Genomic DNA, 18,126 nt, shown 5'->3' with positions numbered 1-18,126 from the left:
TAAAACCTTATTCTAAACATATTTGTTTCGAATGTAACTATTATCAAACAAAAATTATCTTAAACAATCATTCTAATGTGGGGATTGGATGAGCTGCTGGGTACAATGCGTTTAATTTATTTTTTATCTTATAATATAGTATTACTATAGTATCTAATCTCACCGTCACCGTTATTTTTACACTAATCGTAAATAAATAGACGGTCCACTCAAACCCACTCTAACTATCACTTTTTCCAAATTAACTTTATTATTATTTTTGGAAGTGGAATTTTTGGAAATATAATAATAAAAGATTGAGTATATGAAGTTACCAATTTTGCCAATGCGCTTTCTTGAATCTTCCACGTCATTTATCTTATTTTATAATCATATCCATTTTCTATTTCTAACACAAAATAAAGAAAAAAAAACCTTCGTCCATTCAACACAATTCCTTAAAAAGTTGAAATTCATAAATGAAGTCAATGATCACATTGAGAGGAGAAAATCATAGTGTTTTTCTAATAAAGAAAACTTTTTCAAGAACCCAAAATTTTGCCTAAACCCTTTTGAACCAAAAAAAATTATAAAATTTGCCTAACCCATCAAGATAAGCATTACTTATGAAACGCCGTGAATCCGAAAATGAAATCCTTCCAAAAAAAGATTCATTTTTTTCCTCCATTTAATTAATGTAATAATTCTATTATTATAATCCCTATTTTTCTGCTGATTCTAGTCAATATTTAGGTAATCTTCACTCAACCCATTTTCATTCTTATACCATTTGTTTTCAAGTTCCTTTCATCACCTAACCTCTTTCACCCTCTTTAAGCCTATATATATTTGTATAGATTCTCTCAATTTATTTGTATTTTAATGGTGAAAGTGTTTGATTCTCTTATACCAATTGAGCGCATTTTATTATGATCTTTTCTCCATTTGAATTATTGGGTTTTGACATTTCAATGTTCACAAAACCCTTCTTATTTTTGGGGTGGAGGTACGATTTTTGTTTGTTTGTTTATTTGCTTGGAGTTGAAGTGATACAAAAGTAGGTAAGGATCTGATTCTGGGTTGTTTTGGAAGTTAAACAAAGATTCGATTTTTATTACTTTTGAGGGAGTTCATAAGCTCTTTCTATGATTATGTTGATTCTTTTGTGATTATAGCTTTTTTGGATTCTTGTGGTGGGGTGTAATGAGCAGGAAAAATGGTTTGATCACAGTGTACATGGTCTGGGATTGGTTTTAAAATGGAGAAAACATTAGCTCTTTTCCATTATCTGATTGCTCATATGTATGCTTATTGCCTTGGTTTTTTTATTATTTTAGAGGAGGAAGAGGTCTAGTTAGCTAAGATTAATGGATCAAGAGAAAAGGGGTGATTGCATAGGGACTAGTATGAACTTGAGTCAAGTTGGGGAATGTGTCGGTGGAAATTCAAAGAATTCGGTTAATGGGGTTGTGTCTGGAACCGCCATTGTGGAAAATTCTGAAGAAAAATTGTGTTCTAATGGAGAAAATTCGGATTTGAGATTGCAAAATGATGGCTTTGAATCGTGTAAGAATCAGGAGATGGATTTTGGGAGAGGAATTGGTCAGAATGACCTGGGAACTAACGGGAATTCAAATAGTTTAATTGATGCAAATGTAGTGGTATCATCAAGTGAGGGGTTGGTTGAAGAAAGAAATGAATCGATTTACGAGGAGATGAATGAAATTAGAGGAGTTGCCGAAAAACTAGGTCAAGTTGATCAAGGAAGTAGTGAGAGTTTCCCTAATTCAGTTAGTGGATCTGTAATTCAGACCATTACTGTGATTAACACCCAAGAGGCAGCATCTCTGGAAGGAATTAGTGGAGAGTTTGAAGTGAAAGACTATGGACTCGGTTCAAGTAAAGTATCAGTCGAAGGGCCAAAGACAAAAGCTGCTGAAGCAGAGGACGCATGTGTGATTGATGTAAAGGGAAGCGGTGGTGGCCGAAGACAGTTTAAGGAGAGTTGGGATGAGGAAACAGTTTGTAGAATTTGTCATTTGAATTCTGAGCAATCCCTTGAATCTACCGATAGTACATCGGCTACTGCAGCTGCTGTGGATCTAATTCAACTCGGTTGTGAGTGCAAAGATGAGCTAGGAATCGCACATAGTCATTGCGCAGAGGCATGGTTTAAGCTGAAAGGAAACAGGTAATGTTCTTTCTCTAGTAGTGAAGTTTTAGGATCTAAACTAGGTCTCTTCGGGGAAAATACGCATTGCCTTGTTGTTAATGCTTTGCTGTTACTACCATGTCATTATGTGTTAGGTATTGTTGATATAGGGTTTGGCTTCTTAACTCTGGAATTTTAATTGTTCTTTGCTCTAGTTGTGTTTGGGATTAGCTTTAGGACCAACTATAAGTTTTTTAGGTCTCATTGAAACATTTTCATTTATGGATATCAAAATTACCATCCACCTTTTGTAAGGAGGCACAAAACTATATACGATAAGTGGAACAGAAGAGTTAATGATGTGAAATATTTCAATGGTCATTGAAACATGACTTTTTTCTCCATTGCCATTGTTTTTTTGCAATTGGACTCTAAGAACATACATAAGTGAGAAATGTTCACTTTGATCAATATCGAATATGAAGCTATAGACCCTTTGTGTTTACCTATCTTCTTGTTTTTTCAACTCTTTGAGCGAATTGAATTGTCATCATACATTTAGGTCTAAGAGTTCATTGAATTATTATCAAATAGCAACTGTTTTTATGTATCGTGAATAGCTTGTATCTCAAACCAACATTCGATATCTCAGGAAGTACTTGGAAGCAGAACATGTTGGCAAATCTCCTATATATACCTTCTTATGTTTAATTTTTTTTTCCGCAGAATGTGCGAAATTTGTGGTCAAACCGCAAAAAATATCAGTGGCGTTAGAGATAACAGATTTATCGAAGATTGGCATGGCCAAGGATCTACAAGTGGCGGTGGTAGCTTCTCAGATCAACGTTCAGGATGTTGGCGTGGACAGCCTTTCTGTAACTTCCTCATGGCATGCCTGGTAATGGCCTTTGTACTGCCGTGGTTCTTCCGTGTGAATATGTTTTAGCAAAGGTGTGAACCAGACATAACGATCGTCCTTTGCACCACCTTTTCTTGCCTTCCTGTCGGGTCTGCTTCTCCTGTTGAATTTGAATGGATATGAAATAACTCGTCAGTGAAGCTACATTACGGGTTGTTTCCGGTTTTCAATACCCATATAGACAAACCATAAAGATTGAGTTTTCAAATTTCAGAAGTAGCCATCCATGCCCCAATTCTTTTACTGTGACAAAATTGTATTTGCTGCTTGCGATATTAACTTGTTTGGTATTTGTGCCTTTCAGCTTAAAGTCAAAGCTTAGGCAAAGGATGGCTTAGGCTGTATTACAGTGAGAAGTTTTTTTTCTTCTTATTTATTAAAGATCTAGATTTGGCATGCATTTATGTCGAATTCATTAGGGGAATTCCCATTATATATACATGAATGTAACACAAATTTGATCGACGTAGAGTTGATGTTTATGATGAATGGTTTTTCAATAACAAATTTGTCGAGTGAGTGATAAGAACTTTGATATATTTCAAGTATGATTCTGAGTTTGACTTTTGTGGATGGTAAAAATAACAATGGGATTAAATTTAGTCGGAGTTGAATCGGAGTTAGAATGCAACTACAGAACTCCGAATTCTTTTAAAAGCATTTGAAGTGATTAAAGAATTAATAAATTTATATTTTAATCACTCGGTTTTAAAAAGTTATAAATCGGTCATAAAATTATTCGAAAATTTTCATGTAAGGCTGTTAAAATCACTATCATGGCCTTCTTTCTTTTCTACAGTTTTGTTCTTTTTTCATGAAATATTTTGAATATTATTAATCTATGAATTAAAATTCAAACAACTTTATTTTTTTATCTTCTTTATTAATCATTAGATCAACTTGAATATAATGTATGCTTTTTTACTCGTCGATGTTTATTGAAACTCACTAGCTAAACTAAATGAAAATTTTTGAATAATTCAATAAATTTTTTATAATTTTTTTAAAGTTAAATAATCAAAACATAAATTTATTAATAATTTAATGACCGTGATGTAGTAAGAGAAAAAAAAGCAGTTTTAGGTTACCCTAGATTTTCGAAGGAAATGGACCTTTATCATGAGAAAGATCCAATTTGTTTTTTTCATTCATCTTCTTCTCTCTTGTTCTTTTAGCCCAAAAACCCATAGACCAAAAGCCCAAAACTCAAGGAGACTTTGGCACTCATACATGAACAAGGAAGCGACTTTTAACACTCATACATGCAGCCTGAAAACCCTAGAGTGAGGAATTAGACCCAGCTGCCTCTTTGTCACTTGTCAGTACAACGCTGCTCTCAGCCTCCATTTCCCATATCATGGTAGCTTTCTCTTTATCTCGACCTTTTCCGTTTTGTTAATACATGTATCATTAACATTTTTTTAATGGTTGTTTTTACTTTGTATAACTACGAAAGGCATCGGAGAAGAAGCTGTCGAACCCAATGAGGGAGATTAAAGTTCAAAAACTTGTCCTCAACATCTCCGTCGGTGAAAGCGGCGATCGTCTCACCCGTGCCGCCAAGGTAACCGCCGTTATTCACACAGACAAAAACCCATTCATGTTCTCCCCCAAATCTTGCACTTAAATATTAGCTTATCCCTGTATACTCGTTTTAGGTCTTGGAACAACTCAGTGGTCAAACCCCCGTCTTCTCCAAAGGTAAAAAAAAATTATGATACCAATTCTGTCCTTTTGTTGGATTGTGTTGTTTATGGAAATAAAAATGTGGGGTTGATGTGAGCAGCTAGGTACACTGTGAGATCTTTCGGAATTCGGCGTAATGAGAAGATTGCTTGCTACGTGACTGTGAGGGGAGAGAAAGCTATGCAGCTTCTTGAGAGTGGGTTGAAGGTTAAGGAGTATGAACTTTTGAGGAGGAACTTCAGTGATACCGGCTGCTTCGGATTCGGTATCCAGGAACACATTGATCTTGGCATCAAGTAAGTCTTTTTCTGTATGTCTCTTTTGTTTTAATTGATATATGTTGATAATGCATTCCGGATACTTGTTTTTCAATTTAAATTTGATGAGAATTAGCAATATTTGATAGGTTCAAGTCTTCGATTTTCATTGAAATGGCAATGCACTTGTTTGTATCCTGCAATGCTTTCATTTAACTTTAGGGTCGGGATCGCTATTAGGATTTAAGAATGGTGCTGCTTTGCCAATTATACCATTCTAGGTTTTCAATGTATTTAGCTGATTGTTGGTTTTGTCCTCGCATCCATGTATCGGACGCATGTACTTCAAATAAAATGAAGAGGCCGAGCAACATAGAATTACCAGGAGATAGCAATGCAACTTTTAACCAGGCTTAGTCGTTCAAAGGCTTGCCTTTCCGGTTAAAGTTAGTGTGTGGCTTGAAACTAGGTACCCCTTTAAAAGTTAAACATTTCCTGATGCTATCATCTAGTGGTTAACACTGGTTATGGGGAAGGCTCAATTTTATTAGTAGTGACAGTTGATATGGACGAACTCCTTGATGGCATAAATTACCAACACTTGTTGTCTTCTCTAGGTACGATCCTTCAACTGGTATCTACGGCATGGACTTCTACGTTGTTCTGGAACGAGCTGGTTATCGCGTTGGCCGTCGTCGCCGATGCAAGTCAAGTGTTGGTATTCAGCACAGAGTTACTAAGGAAGATGCCATGAAGTGGTTCCAGGTCAAATATGAAGGTGTCATCCTTAACAAGTCCCAAAATATTGGAGCTTAAGAAATAGCAGTAACGAACTCAGTTTGAGTTGTTTTCAGTTTTGGCTACGTGATTTTGACTAGTTTGTGTATCAGTTTCTCTCTTTTTCCTGAATAGATTTATGCTTGAGACTTTCCCGTTGGTTTTATATTTATTCTTCAATTTTTAGTAACCCTTGTTTCTTCTGGCATTTGCTTGTTCTTTCAACCCTGCAAGTTTCAATTCGGTAAAAAATCGAAATACAAATTTAATCAATCAATCAATCAATCTTAAACCAGAATCGGACTGACCGGTTATTGGCCGATTTCTTGACTCGTAAATTGGTACAAACCAATTTACAAACTGGTTGAAACTATTTATTTATCAGGAAATGAAACTAAGGTTTGTGATGGATTTAATCATTTTAACCATTACACAATCAAATTAATCATCATAACTGATTTAATTGAATATTATCAATCAATTTGAACTGAATTTGCAGTGCGCTGTTAAACTCAGATCTTTTTAAACTAAGATATTTTCTGATTATTTCTTTTAATAATATTATATCGGAAATTCATATAATGGTTGAAAAAGGCAGACCCTTATAGACCGTTAGCTCTCATAAAGCTTTCGCATTTTGGAAAGAGAGATTCCCTGGCTTTCCATGGCTAAAGCGGCACCTAACTTATGTTTCTCTCCTCTAACTCTAAACCAAAACCGTAAAGAAAACTTTTTCTCATCTCAAAATGGTTGCTTTATCCATAAACCTTCTTTAAAGACTAAAATTTTCTCTCCAATTTTCAGCTCTTGCATCCCTATCCGAATCTCAGCTACACCCACAAGAACCATTGATCATCAAGTTACAGATTATAATGCAAAAATCCTTCATTTCTGCCAATTGGGTGATCTTGAAAATGCCATGGAATTGATTTGCATGTGTCAAAAATCTGAACTTGAAACTAAAACGTACGGCTCGGTTTTACAGCTTTGTGCTGGTTTAAAATCATTTACGGATGGAAAAAAAGTTCATTCAATCATTAAGTCTAATAGTGTTGGAGTCGATGGAGCCTTGGGCTTGAAGCTTGTATCTTTTTATGCAACTTGTGGAGATTTAAAAGAAGGGAGGAGAGTTTTTGATACGATGGAGAAAAAGAATGTTTATTTGTGGAATTTCATGGTCAGTGAGTATGCAAAAATTGGCGATTTTAAGGAGAGCATTTGTTTATTCAAGATAATGGTGGAAAAGGGAATTGAAGTGAACTCTTACACCTTTTCTTGTGTTTTGAAGTGTTTTGCTGCTCTGGGTAGTTTAAAAGAAGGCGAATGTGTTCATGGGTATTTGTTAAAATTGGGTTTTGGTAGCTGTAACAGTGTGGTGAACTCCCTCATTGCATTTTACTTCAAGGGCAAAAGACCTGAAAGTGCCTTTGAACTGTTTGATAAATTGTGTGACCGAGATGTTATATCATGGAACTCTATGATAAGTGGCTATGTATCAAATGGTCTTACAGAGAGAGGGCTGGGGATCTATAAACAGATGATGTATTTGGGTATTGATGTGGATTTGGCTACTATTATTAGTGTTCTTGTCGGTTGTGCAAATTCTGGTACTCTTTCACTAGGGAAGGCTGTTCATTCTTTGGCAATAAAATCTAGTTTTGAGAGGAGAATCAACTTTAGTAATACTTTACTGGACATGTATTCAAAATGTGGTGATCTTGATGGTGCCTTGAGGGTTTTTGAGAAGATGGGTGAAAGAAATGTCGTGTCATGGACTTCCATGATAGCAGGTTACACCCGAGATGGCCGGTCTGATGGAGCCATCAAATTGCTTCAACAAATGGAGAAGGAAGGTGTTAAACTAGATGTGGTTGCTATTACAAGCATTCTACATGCTTGTGCTAGAAGTGGTTCATTGGATAATGGCAAGGATGTACATGATTACATCAAGGCAAATAACATGGAATCCAATTTGTTTGTGTGTAATGCATTGATGGATATGTATGCTAAATGTGGAAGCATGGAAGCTGCAAACTCTGTTTTTTCGACGATGGTTGTGAAGGACATTATTTCTTGGAATACCATGATCGGAGGTTACTCGAAGAATTGTCTTCCCAATGAAGCACTTAAAACGTTTGCTGCAATGCTCAAAGAACTGAAACCTGACAGTAGAACTATGGCATGTGTTCTTCCTGCATGTGCCAGCCTATCTGCTCTAGAAAGAGGCAAAGAGATCCATGGTTACATATTGAGAAACGGGTATTCTTCGGATCGACATGTGGCCAATGCACTTGTCGACCTATATGTCAAGTGTGGAGTTCTAGGTCTTGCACGTTTACTTTTTGATATGATTCCTTCAAAAGATTTAGTCTCATGGACGGTAATGATCGCTGGTTATGGTATGCATGGGTATGGAAATGAAGCTATCGCTACCTTCAACGAGATGAGAGATGCGGGAATCGAGCCAGATGAAGTCTCCTTCATATCTATACTGTATGCCTGCAGCCATTCCGGACTACTCGAGCAAGGTTGGAGATTCTTCTACATAATGAAAAATGATTTCAACATCGAACCCAAATTGGAACACTATGCCTGCATGGTAGATCTTCTTTCTCGAACTGGTAACCTTTCAAAGGCATACGAATTCATGGAAACATTGCCTATTGCACCAGATGCCACAATCTGGGGAGCTTTGCTTTGCGGTTGCAGGAATTACCATGATATTGAATTAGCCGAGAAAGTTGCAGAACGTGTCTTCGAGCTAGAGCCGGAAAACACAGGCTACTATGTACTGTTAGCAAATATCTATGCAGAAGCAGAAAAATGGGAGGAAGTGAAAAGACTGAGAGAGAAGATAGGGAAGCAAGGCCTAAGAAAGAACCCAGGTTGCAGTTGGATAGAGATAAAGGGAAAAGTTAATCTCTTTGTGAGTGGAAATAATAGCTCACACCCACATTCCAAGAACATTGAATCTTTGCTAAAGAAGATGAGAAGGAAGATGAAGGAAGAAGGCCATTTTCCTAAAACTAAGTATGCTTTGATTAATGCAGATGAGATGCAAAAAGAAATGGCTCTTTGTGGTCACAGTGAGAAATTAGCCATGGCTTTTGGGTTATTAACCTTACCACCTCGAAAAACAATACGGGTTACCAAGAATCTCCGAGTATGCGGTGATTGTCATGAAATGGCCAAGTTCATGTCCAAGGAAACCAGAAGAGAAATTGTGCTGAGAGATTCGAATCGGTTTCACCATTTTAAGGATGGATATTGTTCTTGCAGAGGCTTCTGGTGACTAGGTGAAGAAACTCAGGTAAAACACCGAACTAACACAGAACTATACTGACTTGCGAATAATGACTAGGCTAATTAGAAGAAAACTTAATTCTGTATTTGCTTCCAAAACTCATCTTTGTACACTGAGCTTATCATATTTATAGAAAGCTAAGGAGTAACTGCTTATAACAAACTTGCTAACAGCCTTAGCTAAAGGCTAACAACTTGAGTAACTACTCTATCCTTAACACTAGGCTGTAGATTAACAACTTTGTTTTTTAATCCCGAATTCTATGTCAACGAAGATTTAAGCATCGTAAATAATTCGCCAGTACGATGTTAAGCTTACTAGTAAAGTAAGGTCACAGCAACCTGGCCATGATGACGGCTTTGGGGCCATACATCCACGTGGTGTGGTCCTTTTTTGAGTAAGTAAGAACCACGAAACTAGTATCCAGGACACACAGCTGAACAGCAACTGGGATCCAACCATCAAAACTATTGCAGGAACCATAACAGTTGGATCTGTCATAATGTTTCATCATTTTTATCACAATAAATTAACATCCACAAATTCATCCACCAACACCAACAACTTGGCTTTTAATCATTATCTCCAAGTTTATAGTAACAAAGAAGATCGTCCAACAGGTATATGCCACAACATACAATTTTGAGCCTGAATTCGCAAAAGATCAACAGTAATATGTGGTTAATTGATATTTCAAGAACTGTAACAGCTTCAAATGAGAGACAAGATCTAGAACAGTAGCCGCAGAAGACGATACTTTGGTCGTTCTTACAGGGGAAAGCTCACATTTCAACTTTTCTCTTGGCATTGATATTAATATTTAGAAACCTTTTAGATTAATGTTAGACAACACAGTTGGATAACAAATCGATTAAAGTAAAGCAGAGTGAATTATCAGAAATGATAAAATCATAAAAATGGTGTCAAAAAGCAAATGCTTGAAGTTGAAGAATACATATTTTAAAAGACTAACATTGACACATTTCATTAGCAACTCCTTAGACACCTTTCATTGACCACAACCTCGTAAAAAAATGGAAACCACTGCTAATGGCCAAAAATATCAGCAAAAAAGAATACCATACCAGTTCAATGATTCCTCTGCCTCCTATAGCTACTTTCCCCCCCTCGTTTATCACAAATCAAGTGTATCAAATATCAGTAATAAATAAATGGCAAACTATGAAAAATCTAACCAATGATCGAAACTACTGTTTTGTTCAACCACACCATTTTGAGAGAAGAACTAAGAAAACAATAAGGAAAACTATGGAAGAAAGTCCAATTGCAACACCAAGAACAACCTTATTTGGCCCGTGATGATGCTCCTTGTTTTCACTTGTATCGTCTGCACTATCATCTTCATAATCTGACAAGTCACTATCACCAGAAGACTCCTTAGAAGGAGGAGGTGACATAGGCAATCCATGCTTATCACAACGAGCAATCCCAAGCTTCATTTTTGATGACAAAACAGAATGGTTGTAACACAAATTGCTATTCCCACCAACCTTGAAAACAGCCAATTTCTTTATGAAACTAGCATTGAATGGTAAAACCCCATGAAGTTCATTGTTCTCGAGGTTCAAGACTTTCAAGCCTTTCAACTGTGAGAAAAACCTTGGGACAGTGCCATTTAACTGGTTATTACTCAGATCAACATGAACCAAGCCTGGAATAGCAGAAATCGACTCTGGGATTGAACCAGAAAATGAATTGGAAGCTAAAGATAGGTTTCTTAACGATATCAAGTCACCAAACTCAGTGGGAATCTCCCCATTTAACCCATTTGATGAAAGATTCAAGTATTCAAGATCTTCAAGAAGTGTAAGGGAAGTTGGTATGTTTCCTTTGAGCTTGTTATCAGATAAATCAACATGGGTCAGGTTCAGATGCAAGTGCCTTGGAAGAGAACCGGTGAGATTAGCATGAGAAATGGTTATTGTTTTCAGCTTATGCATGTTCCCAAGGATTACATAAAGGCCGCTAGCGTTAACCGGAGTGAAGGAAACTGTGAGATCGGTTAAGTTAACGAAACGTGAGAGCCAGACTCCGGTGAGGCGGCGGAGGGAGCGAATGCAGGTGAAGGAAGTGAGGGAAAGGGAAAGATCATAAGGGAAGCGAATAGAGGATGTGTGGCAGTTCGTGAAGGAAAGAGAATGGACGGAAGAGAGGGACTTGAGAGCTGTGAAAGAGAGGGAAAGGTCAGAGGAGCAGTTGGAAAGGTGGAGGGAAACGAGGTGGCGAAAGGGCTTAGAGCTGTCACAAACGGTGGCGTTGTGAGGGGAAGGTTGGATGCAAGGGTCTCTTGCGGTGGGAATGTTGAGGGATTCAAGTGCTTCAATTTGTTTAGGGTCTAGAGTAGAAGAGGAGGAGGAAGAAGAAGAGGGAGTTTCAGTTGTGGGGGAAGGAGCAGGGGGAAGTTTAGAGGTGGCATTTGTGGTGGTGGTAGCGGCGGAGATGACGGCGGAGAGGAGGAGGAAGAGGAAGAGTGGTAGTGAGTTGAGGGATGGTGGTGGTGGCTTCATGGTAGAGACTAGAGAGCAAGCAGTAAGCTTTAGTGACGTTGGAACTTGGGAAGTGAAGTGATAGAGGAAAAGACAGAACACAACACAACACAACAAATAAGTGGGGAGGGATTGGATTATGTTTATTAACATCCAATACAAGATTTTTATGTTAGGCTTAATTATGGTTTTAGTCCTTATATTATACTAAAATAAATATTTAATCCTTAAATTTTAATTTTACATAATTTAATCATTTTACTTTTAGGTTTAAGTCACAATTTAGCCCCTAAACTATCATTTTCTTTTCATTTTACCAAAAATATTTATTGGCATCCAATAAAAAGTGCTTTGTGTCACATTCTTATTGACAACAAAAGTTATAGTTGGATATCAAATTGAAATAAAAATTTTAAGTATAAATGTGAGAAAATATGTATAATTCAGTAGCTAAATCATGAGGCTTTTATAGTGTCATTAATAGATCCAACTAATAACATCATTAATTGTTACTATTAAAGGATAAAATATTTTTAAAAAAATATTAAGCATTTAATTGACACGTAATTTTAATTATACGATCGAATAATAACAAAAAAAGTAACTTCATCATTTTAATAGCATAAGCTAATGATGTTATCAACTTATACCTACCAAAGTCATTATGGAAATAAGGACCAAATTATGTTTGTAGTATAATAGATGTTCTAAAACCAGAATTAACCCTTTATGTTATTTATGGGTGTACAAAACAAATACAATGCATGGGTCAAAGTTAGAATCTTTAAACTTTTTATGCAAGGTATTTCAGAAAGTATTTTTAAAAAACAAAATTAAATGCAGATGTCGGTTAAAAGGTACATATAATATACTTTTCTTATAAGCTGTATTTTCGTGGAGTCCAGCTTCCAGCTATTTTCTGCCATTTTCATCTGCACTACCCTACAAAAGTGGTAATTTCCCTTGGGTCTATCCTTGTCTAAATTACAAGAAAAGAAAAAATAAAAAGAAGGTTCCACCCTTGGTTAACTTGTAAGGACTTAAAACCCTTTTTTACACTTACTTGAAATTTTCTATAAATAAATTTTATTTTACAAATATTAGAAAAAAATACAAGAGTTAGAATGAATTTTCTTGTACAAAGAATAGGGTTTCATTGTAATGATAAAGTATACATGTAACCATATAACATAAAACCAATATTAGTTTTGCTTAGTTTAGAGATTTGGGTGTTATCATTGCACAAGGGATTCTTTTCTTTATAATTTACACTAGAATTTGATGTAACTTGCAATCCATTCTTAATCGAAGTGTTATCATTACAGAAGGCTTTTTTTGATGACGTGTCATTATTTCATACATAATCAGCATCAAATGTATTTAGGTACAATATTATATATCATAAACATTAGAACAGGTAAAATCTGTAGACTGATGTAGTTTCATTTAATGTAAATTTCAATGAAATATGTATAGTTCATAGCATTCTTTCGGAGAATTACACACTGCTAAGAATAAAATGGGTACAAACCGTTCAAAACTTAGTCAATAGACATGTTTCAGTCAACTTGCAATGATTTCAATTCTAAGAAACACAAAATATATCAACAATCAATGGAAATGCAGCTCTGTGACACGGTGGTGCTATCGGCGGTGCTGACAAACGGGTTGATCCGAACCCAAACAAGAGAAAAGACAGAAGCCAACAACACTGACCAAAGGACAACAATGGTTGGTGTCCTGTTTTGCCGTCCCATAAGACCTTTGAGGAATGGATAAAGATGGAGGATGACCCAGAAGGAAAAGAACACTTTGCCAAAGAGTGGTCCCCAAGCTTCGTACCCTTTGTTGAGGGCATCAGAGAATCCGGCAACGACACCTACCATGTTGACGATGAGGAGTGTTGTTGGAGGGATTAAAAGTGTAGTCCATTTCACAATGTAGAGCTCACCAAAATCTGCATCATCAGCTGCTTTGGCAGTGACAGTAAAGTTGGTGTCAATGCCTGCAAGCATCTTAAGGAAACCTTGGAAGACGGCAAAGAGATGCGCTGAAACGCCACCGATGACCCAAAACTGCTCGTTACGCCATAAGTCCTCGATGCTGACACCACTCCATCGGAGCTCGAGAACAGCGGTCACGATAATGGAAAGGAAAAGGCCAAGAAAGAGAACACTTGCCAGGTTTGAGAGCTGATCATCAAATTAGAAAATGTGAAGCAGTGGAAGCATATATATGGTATTGAAAACTCAAAAAAGAAGACATGTATTACTAGCATTCATTACCGTTGGTATGATAAATTTTCCTGTGAGAAGACAGATTGCTGGTAGTGAACAATAGGCAATGAGTGGAAGGGATGTGAAAGGATAGACAATGGTGTTTATATATGCTAGTCTTTGAAGCCATTTAAGACGACCACCTCCAAAGCCATACCATAGAGGGCAATGCCTGCTTAGGAAAATTTCAACAGATCCAAGAGCCCATCGAAGAACCTGGTGCAACCGATCAGACAGATTGATCGGTGCAGATCCTTTGAATGCTGGCCTTAAGGGCATGCAGTAAATCGATCTCCATCCTCGGCAGTGCATTTTGAAGCCGGTTAAGATATCCTCAGTGACTGAACCATATATCCATCCAATCTGAGCAAAAATATAGAAAGTTTTAATGTAGTTCAAGGCCTCTATGCAGGGAAGAAAGGTCAATAAAGATATCAATTTTGGCAATATGATAGATAAGAATAAAAGTTCCAACCTCTTTCCCCCATGCAGTCTTCTCTTCATAGCCACAGCTGATGACATGAATTGCTTCCTTGATTAGTGTGGAAGGGTTGGCAGATTCAGCCACTCCTCCATTCTCCATTAGTGTAGATTCAATGAAGACTGAAGATAAGCCAAAAGTTTTCTCAAAGCTTGTTTGAGAGATCAACATTGATCTTTCATACTCATCATAATCTGCATAAACAAAACCAGAGATATGTCAACAAGTCATGAGCTTAGTAAAGAATTAATCTAACTATAATTTTCTGAGAGATTTTGGACTTACTGTCAATTTCCCTAAGGTTAAAGATGGCAGCATCAAGTTCTTCCCGTTTTGCATCCCTATAAAGCTCTGATGGATCTTTAGGTTCCTTCTTGCCGGGGCAGCAACACGAGCAAGATGAGGAGGATGACTTGGGAAAACTTGGCATTGAAGGTGGACCATAGCCATAAAGTGCTTGCCTATTGAAAACACAACCTGTTCCCACATAAACAGGCCCTTGGATCCCATCAAGACCTTTCATGTTAACCTGAAGTTTAAATTTGGATGAATTGTCAGAACTCAAGAGGTTTAAAACTGTCACAAGCACTTAAGCAGAAAATTGGCTTTATCTTTGATCTTACATCAAAGAAAACTGTGTTCCGATTGGCATATCGATCACTCCTATCTATGCCATCAAATCTTTGAGGAAACTGCACATAGCATACATCTCGACCGACTTGTGGGTCCATCAAGAAGCACATTGCCTCCCTAACTGCCTTGCTATTGTTAACATAGTGGTCACAATCAAGATTGAGGATGAAGGGAGCATTTGTAAGAACTGCAGACACCCTAACCTGTAACAAGCTATTCATGTCAGTTGCAACTCAGAAAATATTTAATCTATCTTTATGAAAGTCTGGTATTGTATCATGTATAACCCACCAAAGCATTTTCAGCACCAGCCTTTTTGTGGTGTTGGTAGCCAGGTCTCTTCTCTCTAGAGACGTAAACCAGTCGGGGAAGTTCATTTCCTTCGATGTCACGAGCACCGCTATATCCAAGGAAAACCTGAATCATGCCAGGGTGATCACGCGGGTTATTTCCCGGCCAAGGAGTTCCATCTTGCATTGTCCATCCTTCTTCAGGTGTTTTCTGAGCCTTTGCAACTAAAGCATTGATTCGAATTTTGTACTCTTCGTAATCTCTCTGTAACCGAAGTTGAAAGGAAATTATTACAACATCAAAGTGCTATGGATATTCAAGAAATGCTGCTAAAGAAGCTTGAGGAACTTACTTTCATAGCTCTACGTTCTTTTACAAAAGAGGGCTGCACTTTATCTTTCAAGTAATCAATCTTCTGTGAGAAGTAAAACTCAGGTGCCCGTGGTTCAATGGAAAATTTTTTGCAGAATGGAACCCACTTTCTTGCAAAGTCGGCTGTTTCTACTAGAGATTCAAATGTCAGCATGGCCGCACCATCATCAGATATATAACAAGAGACCTTATCTACAGGGTAGTCCAAGGCAAGGATGGAAAGCACAGTATTGGCAGTAATCAATGGAGGCTCTTTCAATGGATCCACTGTACTCACAAAGAAGTCAACTGCAGCAAGTTCATTAGGTTCACCTTCTCTTTCATATCTGCCATGGTATCCAACAAGCTTAGTAACAATCCATATGTTACATAATTATGATACTAAATCAGCTGAAATAAGATAACTTATGTTATTAGCATCATTAATGGTATTGGTTACCTTGCAGATAGTCTGTCAATGTATGTTTCCCTGTTAACAGGATACCACTTAGGGAACTGATCCAACACCCAGGAAAAAGCAAACCAGATTTCACATATGACTGAAGTGAGCCACAGTCCAAAAGCACTGTCAACGGGGTTTGTTACTCGATAATGGAAGAAAAGACCGAGAATGATCAATCGCATAATGATCACGGTTCGGTATGGTGCAAGTCTGCTTTTCGGGATTGGAATTATAGTCGAGAGGGGCTGGGAAGCATCCGGTGCCCTGCAGATGCAAATATTACATATCAGTAACACATAACATAAACAAAAATCATTTTACTAAATAGGCTCTTATCATTAATCTGCTTTGTATATTTCAAAATCAAGCAAGGCTTTTCTAATTAAATACTTACGGTTTATCTTCCATTTGTTGCTCAGGTGGGATTTCAGCCTCTCTTTCAACCTTAGTTGTTGCAGGCTTCTTCTTCTTGTTCTTCTTTTCTTTCCAACTTTCCACCCTGTTCTTCCAAATCGGATTCCCATTGTCTTCAGTCATTTCTACGATATTTTACGAGACGGTTCGAGCTTTCAGAATTGAAGGAAATTGAAAGAAAGAAACCAATAATATGGAAAGAAATTTATATTACATACCACTATCCAATGTAGACACACTGCTGATATGTCTTGCATGAATTCCAACATCCTGTATAAACCAACATGAATAACACAAAGCTCTCAATATCCCTCCTGGCTTTGACTGAACCTTTCAAAAGCAGCAAAAAACAATACCTGAGACTTGCTCAAATGTGCAGCCATTGTCGATTGATCGCCGGTGGCCTTCTCGACATCGTCCAACAGGTTTTCTGAGGAGTTCACAATAATCAGTCGTGCAATCAGTTTACAACTTCTCTATCTTTATCTTTTTCATGGGAAATCAAACAAGCACTTGGCAAACACAAGATTATAACAAAGATTTATCAAGAACCAAATGGAAACAAGTAAAAAACTAGCATCAAGAATTAAAATGAAATGTACCATCATACGGACTACCACAACGCAAGCAAGCTTTTCGTCCTTCCTTAAGATCATACTCAAAACAACTCTTACAAATAGGGAAATTACATTCATGGCAAGCCACAAAGGGTTCACCATTAACATTCAACCCAACATGTTCACCACAAGTGTGGCAAACAGGAACCCCAGATTCCATCATTCTCAAAAACAGTACTTATCTTTCTCCTTCTTCTTCCTTGAGAAAAACCCAATGCTACAAACAATATGCCAACCAAAGGGTCTTTCCCTCTACTTATCTCTCAATACCTTTGTGTCTTGTTGTGTGTTTTTATATGAAAAAGAAAAACAACCAAACACAAGATATAAGTGCATGTTGGGCTAAGGGTGGAGATAGGCATGTTGTAATGGTGAAGAAAGGTTGAAGGGGAAGGCCGGTTGGTAGTGTAATGGAGGGTGGGTTGTTGGTGTCAATGTATTTGCAGAGAAATCTCTGACAAGCAAAGCTTACATTTTTTTTTCTTTTTTCTAAGGGAAAAAGAAATTTAAAAAATTGCGGGAAGTTTAAGGAAGCTTTCGGTTGGGCAAGGTACATCTTTAACTAACTGGCATTTGCCTAAGGTGAAATTATGCTATTAATCCTTGTACTATAAGTAAGTTGTGAATTTAACCCATGTACTCTAATTTGATCAATTTTAGTCCCTATACTTTTCGGATTTTGAAATTTCGGTTTTAAACCAAATTGTAGCAGTTAAATTTGTTAACTTAAAATTCTGTTATTGGTCTGGTAAATTGTTGATTTAATTAATGTTCTTCAATTTAATCATTTTTAGTTTTTATACTTTTCGAATTTTTAGATTTTACTCCTAAATTAAATGATAGCCATTAAATCTGTTAATTAAAATAACATGATTTTTCTATGAGTAATATGAGGAAACAACAAGCTGACGTATTTACAGGGGCTAATGATCTTTATGACCTCAATGAGTTTTTGAATTTTTTTATTATACATTTTTTGAAAATTTTAATTAGCCCGCTCAAAATTTTTGAAATTCTCA

The 18,126-nt window shown here is 36.9% G+C and overlaps 5 protein-coding genes across 5 annotated transcripts; 3 read left to right on the top strand and 2 right to left on the bottom strand.

Moving 5' to 3' along the window:
* Positions 1-444: 444 nt before the first annotated feature.
* On the top strand, positions 445-3,579 carry LOC108487486 (uncharacterized). Its single transcript, XM_017791840.2, has 2 exons — positions 445-2,170; positions 2,858-3,579. The coding sequence occupies exons 1-2, from the start codon at positions 1,347-1,349 to the stop codon at positions 3,075-3,077; spliced, it is 1,044 nt and encodes a 347-aa protein (XP_017647329.1). The 5' UTR covers positions 445-1,346; the 3' UTR covers positions 3,078-3,579.
* Positions 3,580-4,234: 655 nt separating this feature from the next.
* On the top strand, positions 4,235-5,960 carry LOC108487257 (60S ribosomal protein L11-1-like). Its single transcript, XM_017791555.2, has 5 exons — positions 4,235-4,410; positions 4,507-4,614; positions 4,709-4,751; positions 4,837-5,032; positions 5,611-5,960. The coding sequence occupies exons 1-5, from the start codon at positions 4,408-4,410 to the stop codon at positions 5,807-5,809; spliced, it is 549 nt and encodes a 182-aa protein (XP_017647044.1). The 5' UTR covers positions 4,235-4,407; the 3' UTR covers positions 5,810-5,960.
* Positions 5,961-6,269: 309 nt separating this feature from the next.
* LOC108489688 (pentatricopeptide repeat-containing protein DOT4, chloroplastic) lies at positions 6,270-9,367 on the top strand. The gene has a single exon (XM_017794386.2). The coding sequence runs from the start codon at positions 6,435-6,437 to the stop codon at positions 9,060-9,062; it is 2,628 nt and encodes an 875-aa protein (XP_017649875.1). The 5' UTR covers positions 6,270-6,434; the 3' UTR covers positions 9,063-9,367.
* A 642-nt stretch (positions 9,368-10,009) lies between these two features.
* Positions 10,010-11,733, bottom strand: LOC108489689 (receptor-like protein 51). Its single transcript, XM_017794387.2, has one exon. The coding sequence runs from the start codon at positions 11,600-11,602 to the stop codon at positions 10,295-10,297; it is 1,308 nt and encodes a 435-aa protein (XP_017649876.1). The 5' UTR covers positions 11,603-11,733; the 3' UTR covers positions 10,010-10,294.
* A 1,304-nt stretch (positions 11,734-13,037) lies between these two features.
* LOC108489366 (cellulose synthase A catalytic subunit 8 [UDP-forming]-like) lies at positions 13,038-17,634 on the bottom strand. The gene is made up of 12 exons (XM_017793874.2): positions 17,093-17,634; positions 16,847-16,920; positions 16,709-16,760; positions 16,471-16,615; positions 16,074-16,340; positions 15,615-15,960; positions 15,263-15,526; positions 14,962-15,174; positions 14,624-14,867; positions 14,333-14,532; positions 13,867-14,220; positions 13,038-13,773 (listed from the first exon to the last, which is right to left on the bottom strand). The coding sequence occupies exons 1-12, from the start codon at positions 17,268-17,270 to the stop codon at positions 13,186-13,188; spliced, it is 2,925 nt and encodes a 974-aa protein (XP_017649363.1). The 5' UTR covers positions 17,271-17,634; the 3' UTR covers positions 13,038-13,185.
* Between the last annotated feature and the right edge of the window lie 492 nt (positions 17,635-18,126).

Source organism: Gossypium arboreum, chromosome 10, assembly GCF_025698485.1.
Source record: "Gossypium arboreum isolate Shixiya-1 chromosome 10, ASM2569848v2, whole genome shotgun sequence".
Lineage (NCBI taxonomy): Eukaryota > Viridiplantae > Streptophyta > Magnoliopsida > Malvales > Malvaceae > Gossypium > Gossypium arboreum.
Note: the sequence above shows the minus strand (reverse complement) of the source record. Positions and strands in the feature narration are given on the sequence as shown.

Coding starts and splice junctions, on each gene's coding strand:
- LOC108489366 (XM_017793874.2), bottom strand. CDS start 17,270: ATGATGGAATCTGGGGTTCCTGTTTGCCACACTTGTGGTGAACATGTT. Junction 16,341..16,470: donor CAACAAATGGAAGATAAACC/GTAAGTATTTAA, acceptor TTGCATCTGCAG/GGCACCGGATGCTTCCCAGC. Junction 14,533..14,623: donor TAACCTTAGGGAAATTGACA/GTAAGTCCAAAA, acceptor TTGTTTATGCAG/ATTATGATGAGTATGAAAGA.
- LOC108489689 (XM_017794387.2), bottom strand. CDS start 11,602: ATGAAGCCACCACCACCATCCCTCAACTCACTACCACTCTTCCTCTTC.
- LOC108489688 (XM_017794386.2), top strand. CDS start 6,435: ATGGCTAAAGCGGCACCTAACTTATGTTTCTCTCCTCTAACTCTAAAC.
- LOC108487486 (XM_017791840.2), top strand. CDS start 1,347: ATGGATCAAGAGAAAAGGGGTGATTGCATAGGGACTAGTATGAACTTG. Junction 2,171..2,857: donor TTTAAGCTGAAAGGAAACAG/GTAATGTTCTTT, acceptor TTTTTTCCGCAG/AATGTGCGAAATTTGTGGTC.
- LOC108487257 (XM_017791555.2), top strand. Junction 4,615..4,708: donor GTCTCACCCGTGCCGCCAAG/GTAACCGCCGTT, acceptor TACTCGTTTTAG/GTCTTGGAACAACTCAGTGG. Junction 4,752..4,836: donor AACCCCCGTCTTCTCCAAAG/GTAAAAAAAAAT, acceptor TGATGTGAGCAG/CTAGGTACACTGTGAGATCT.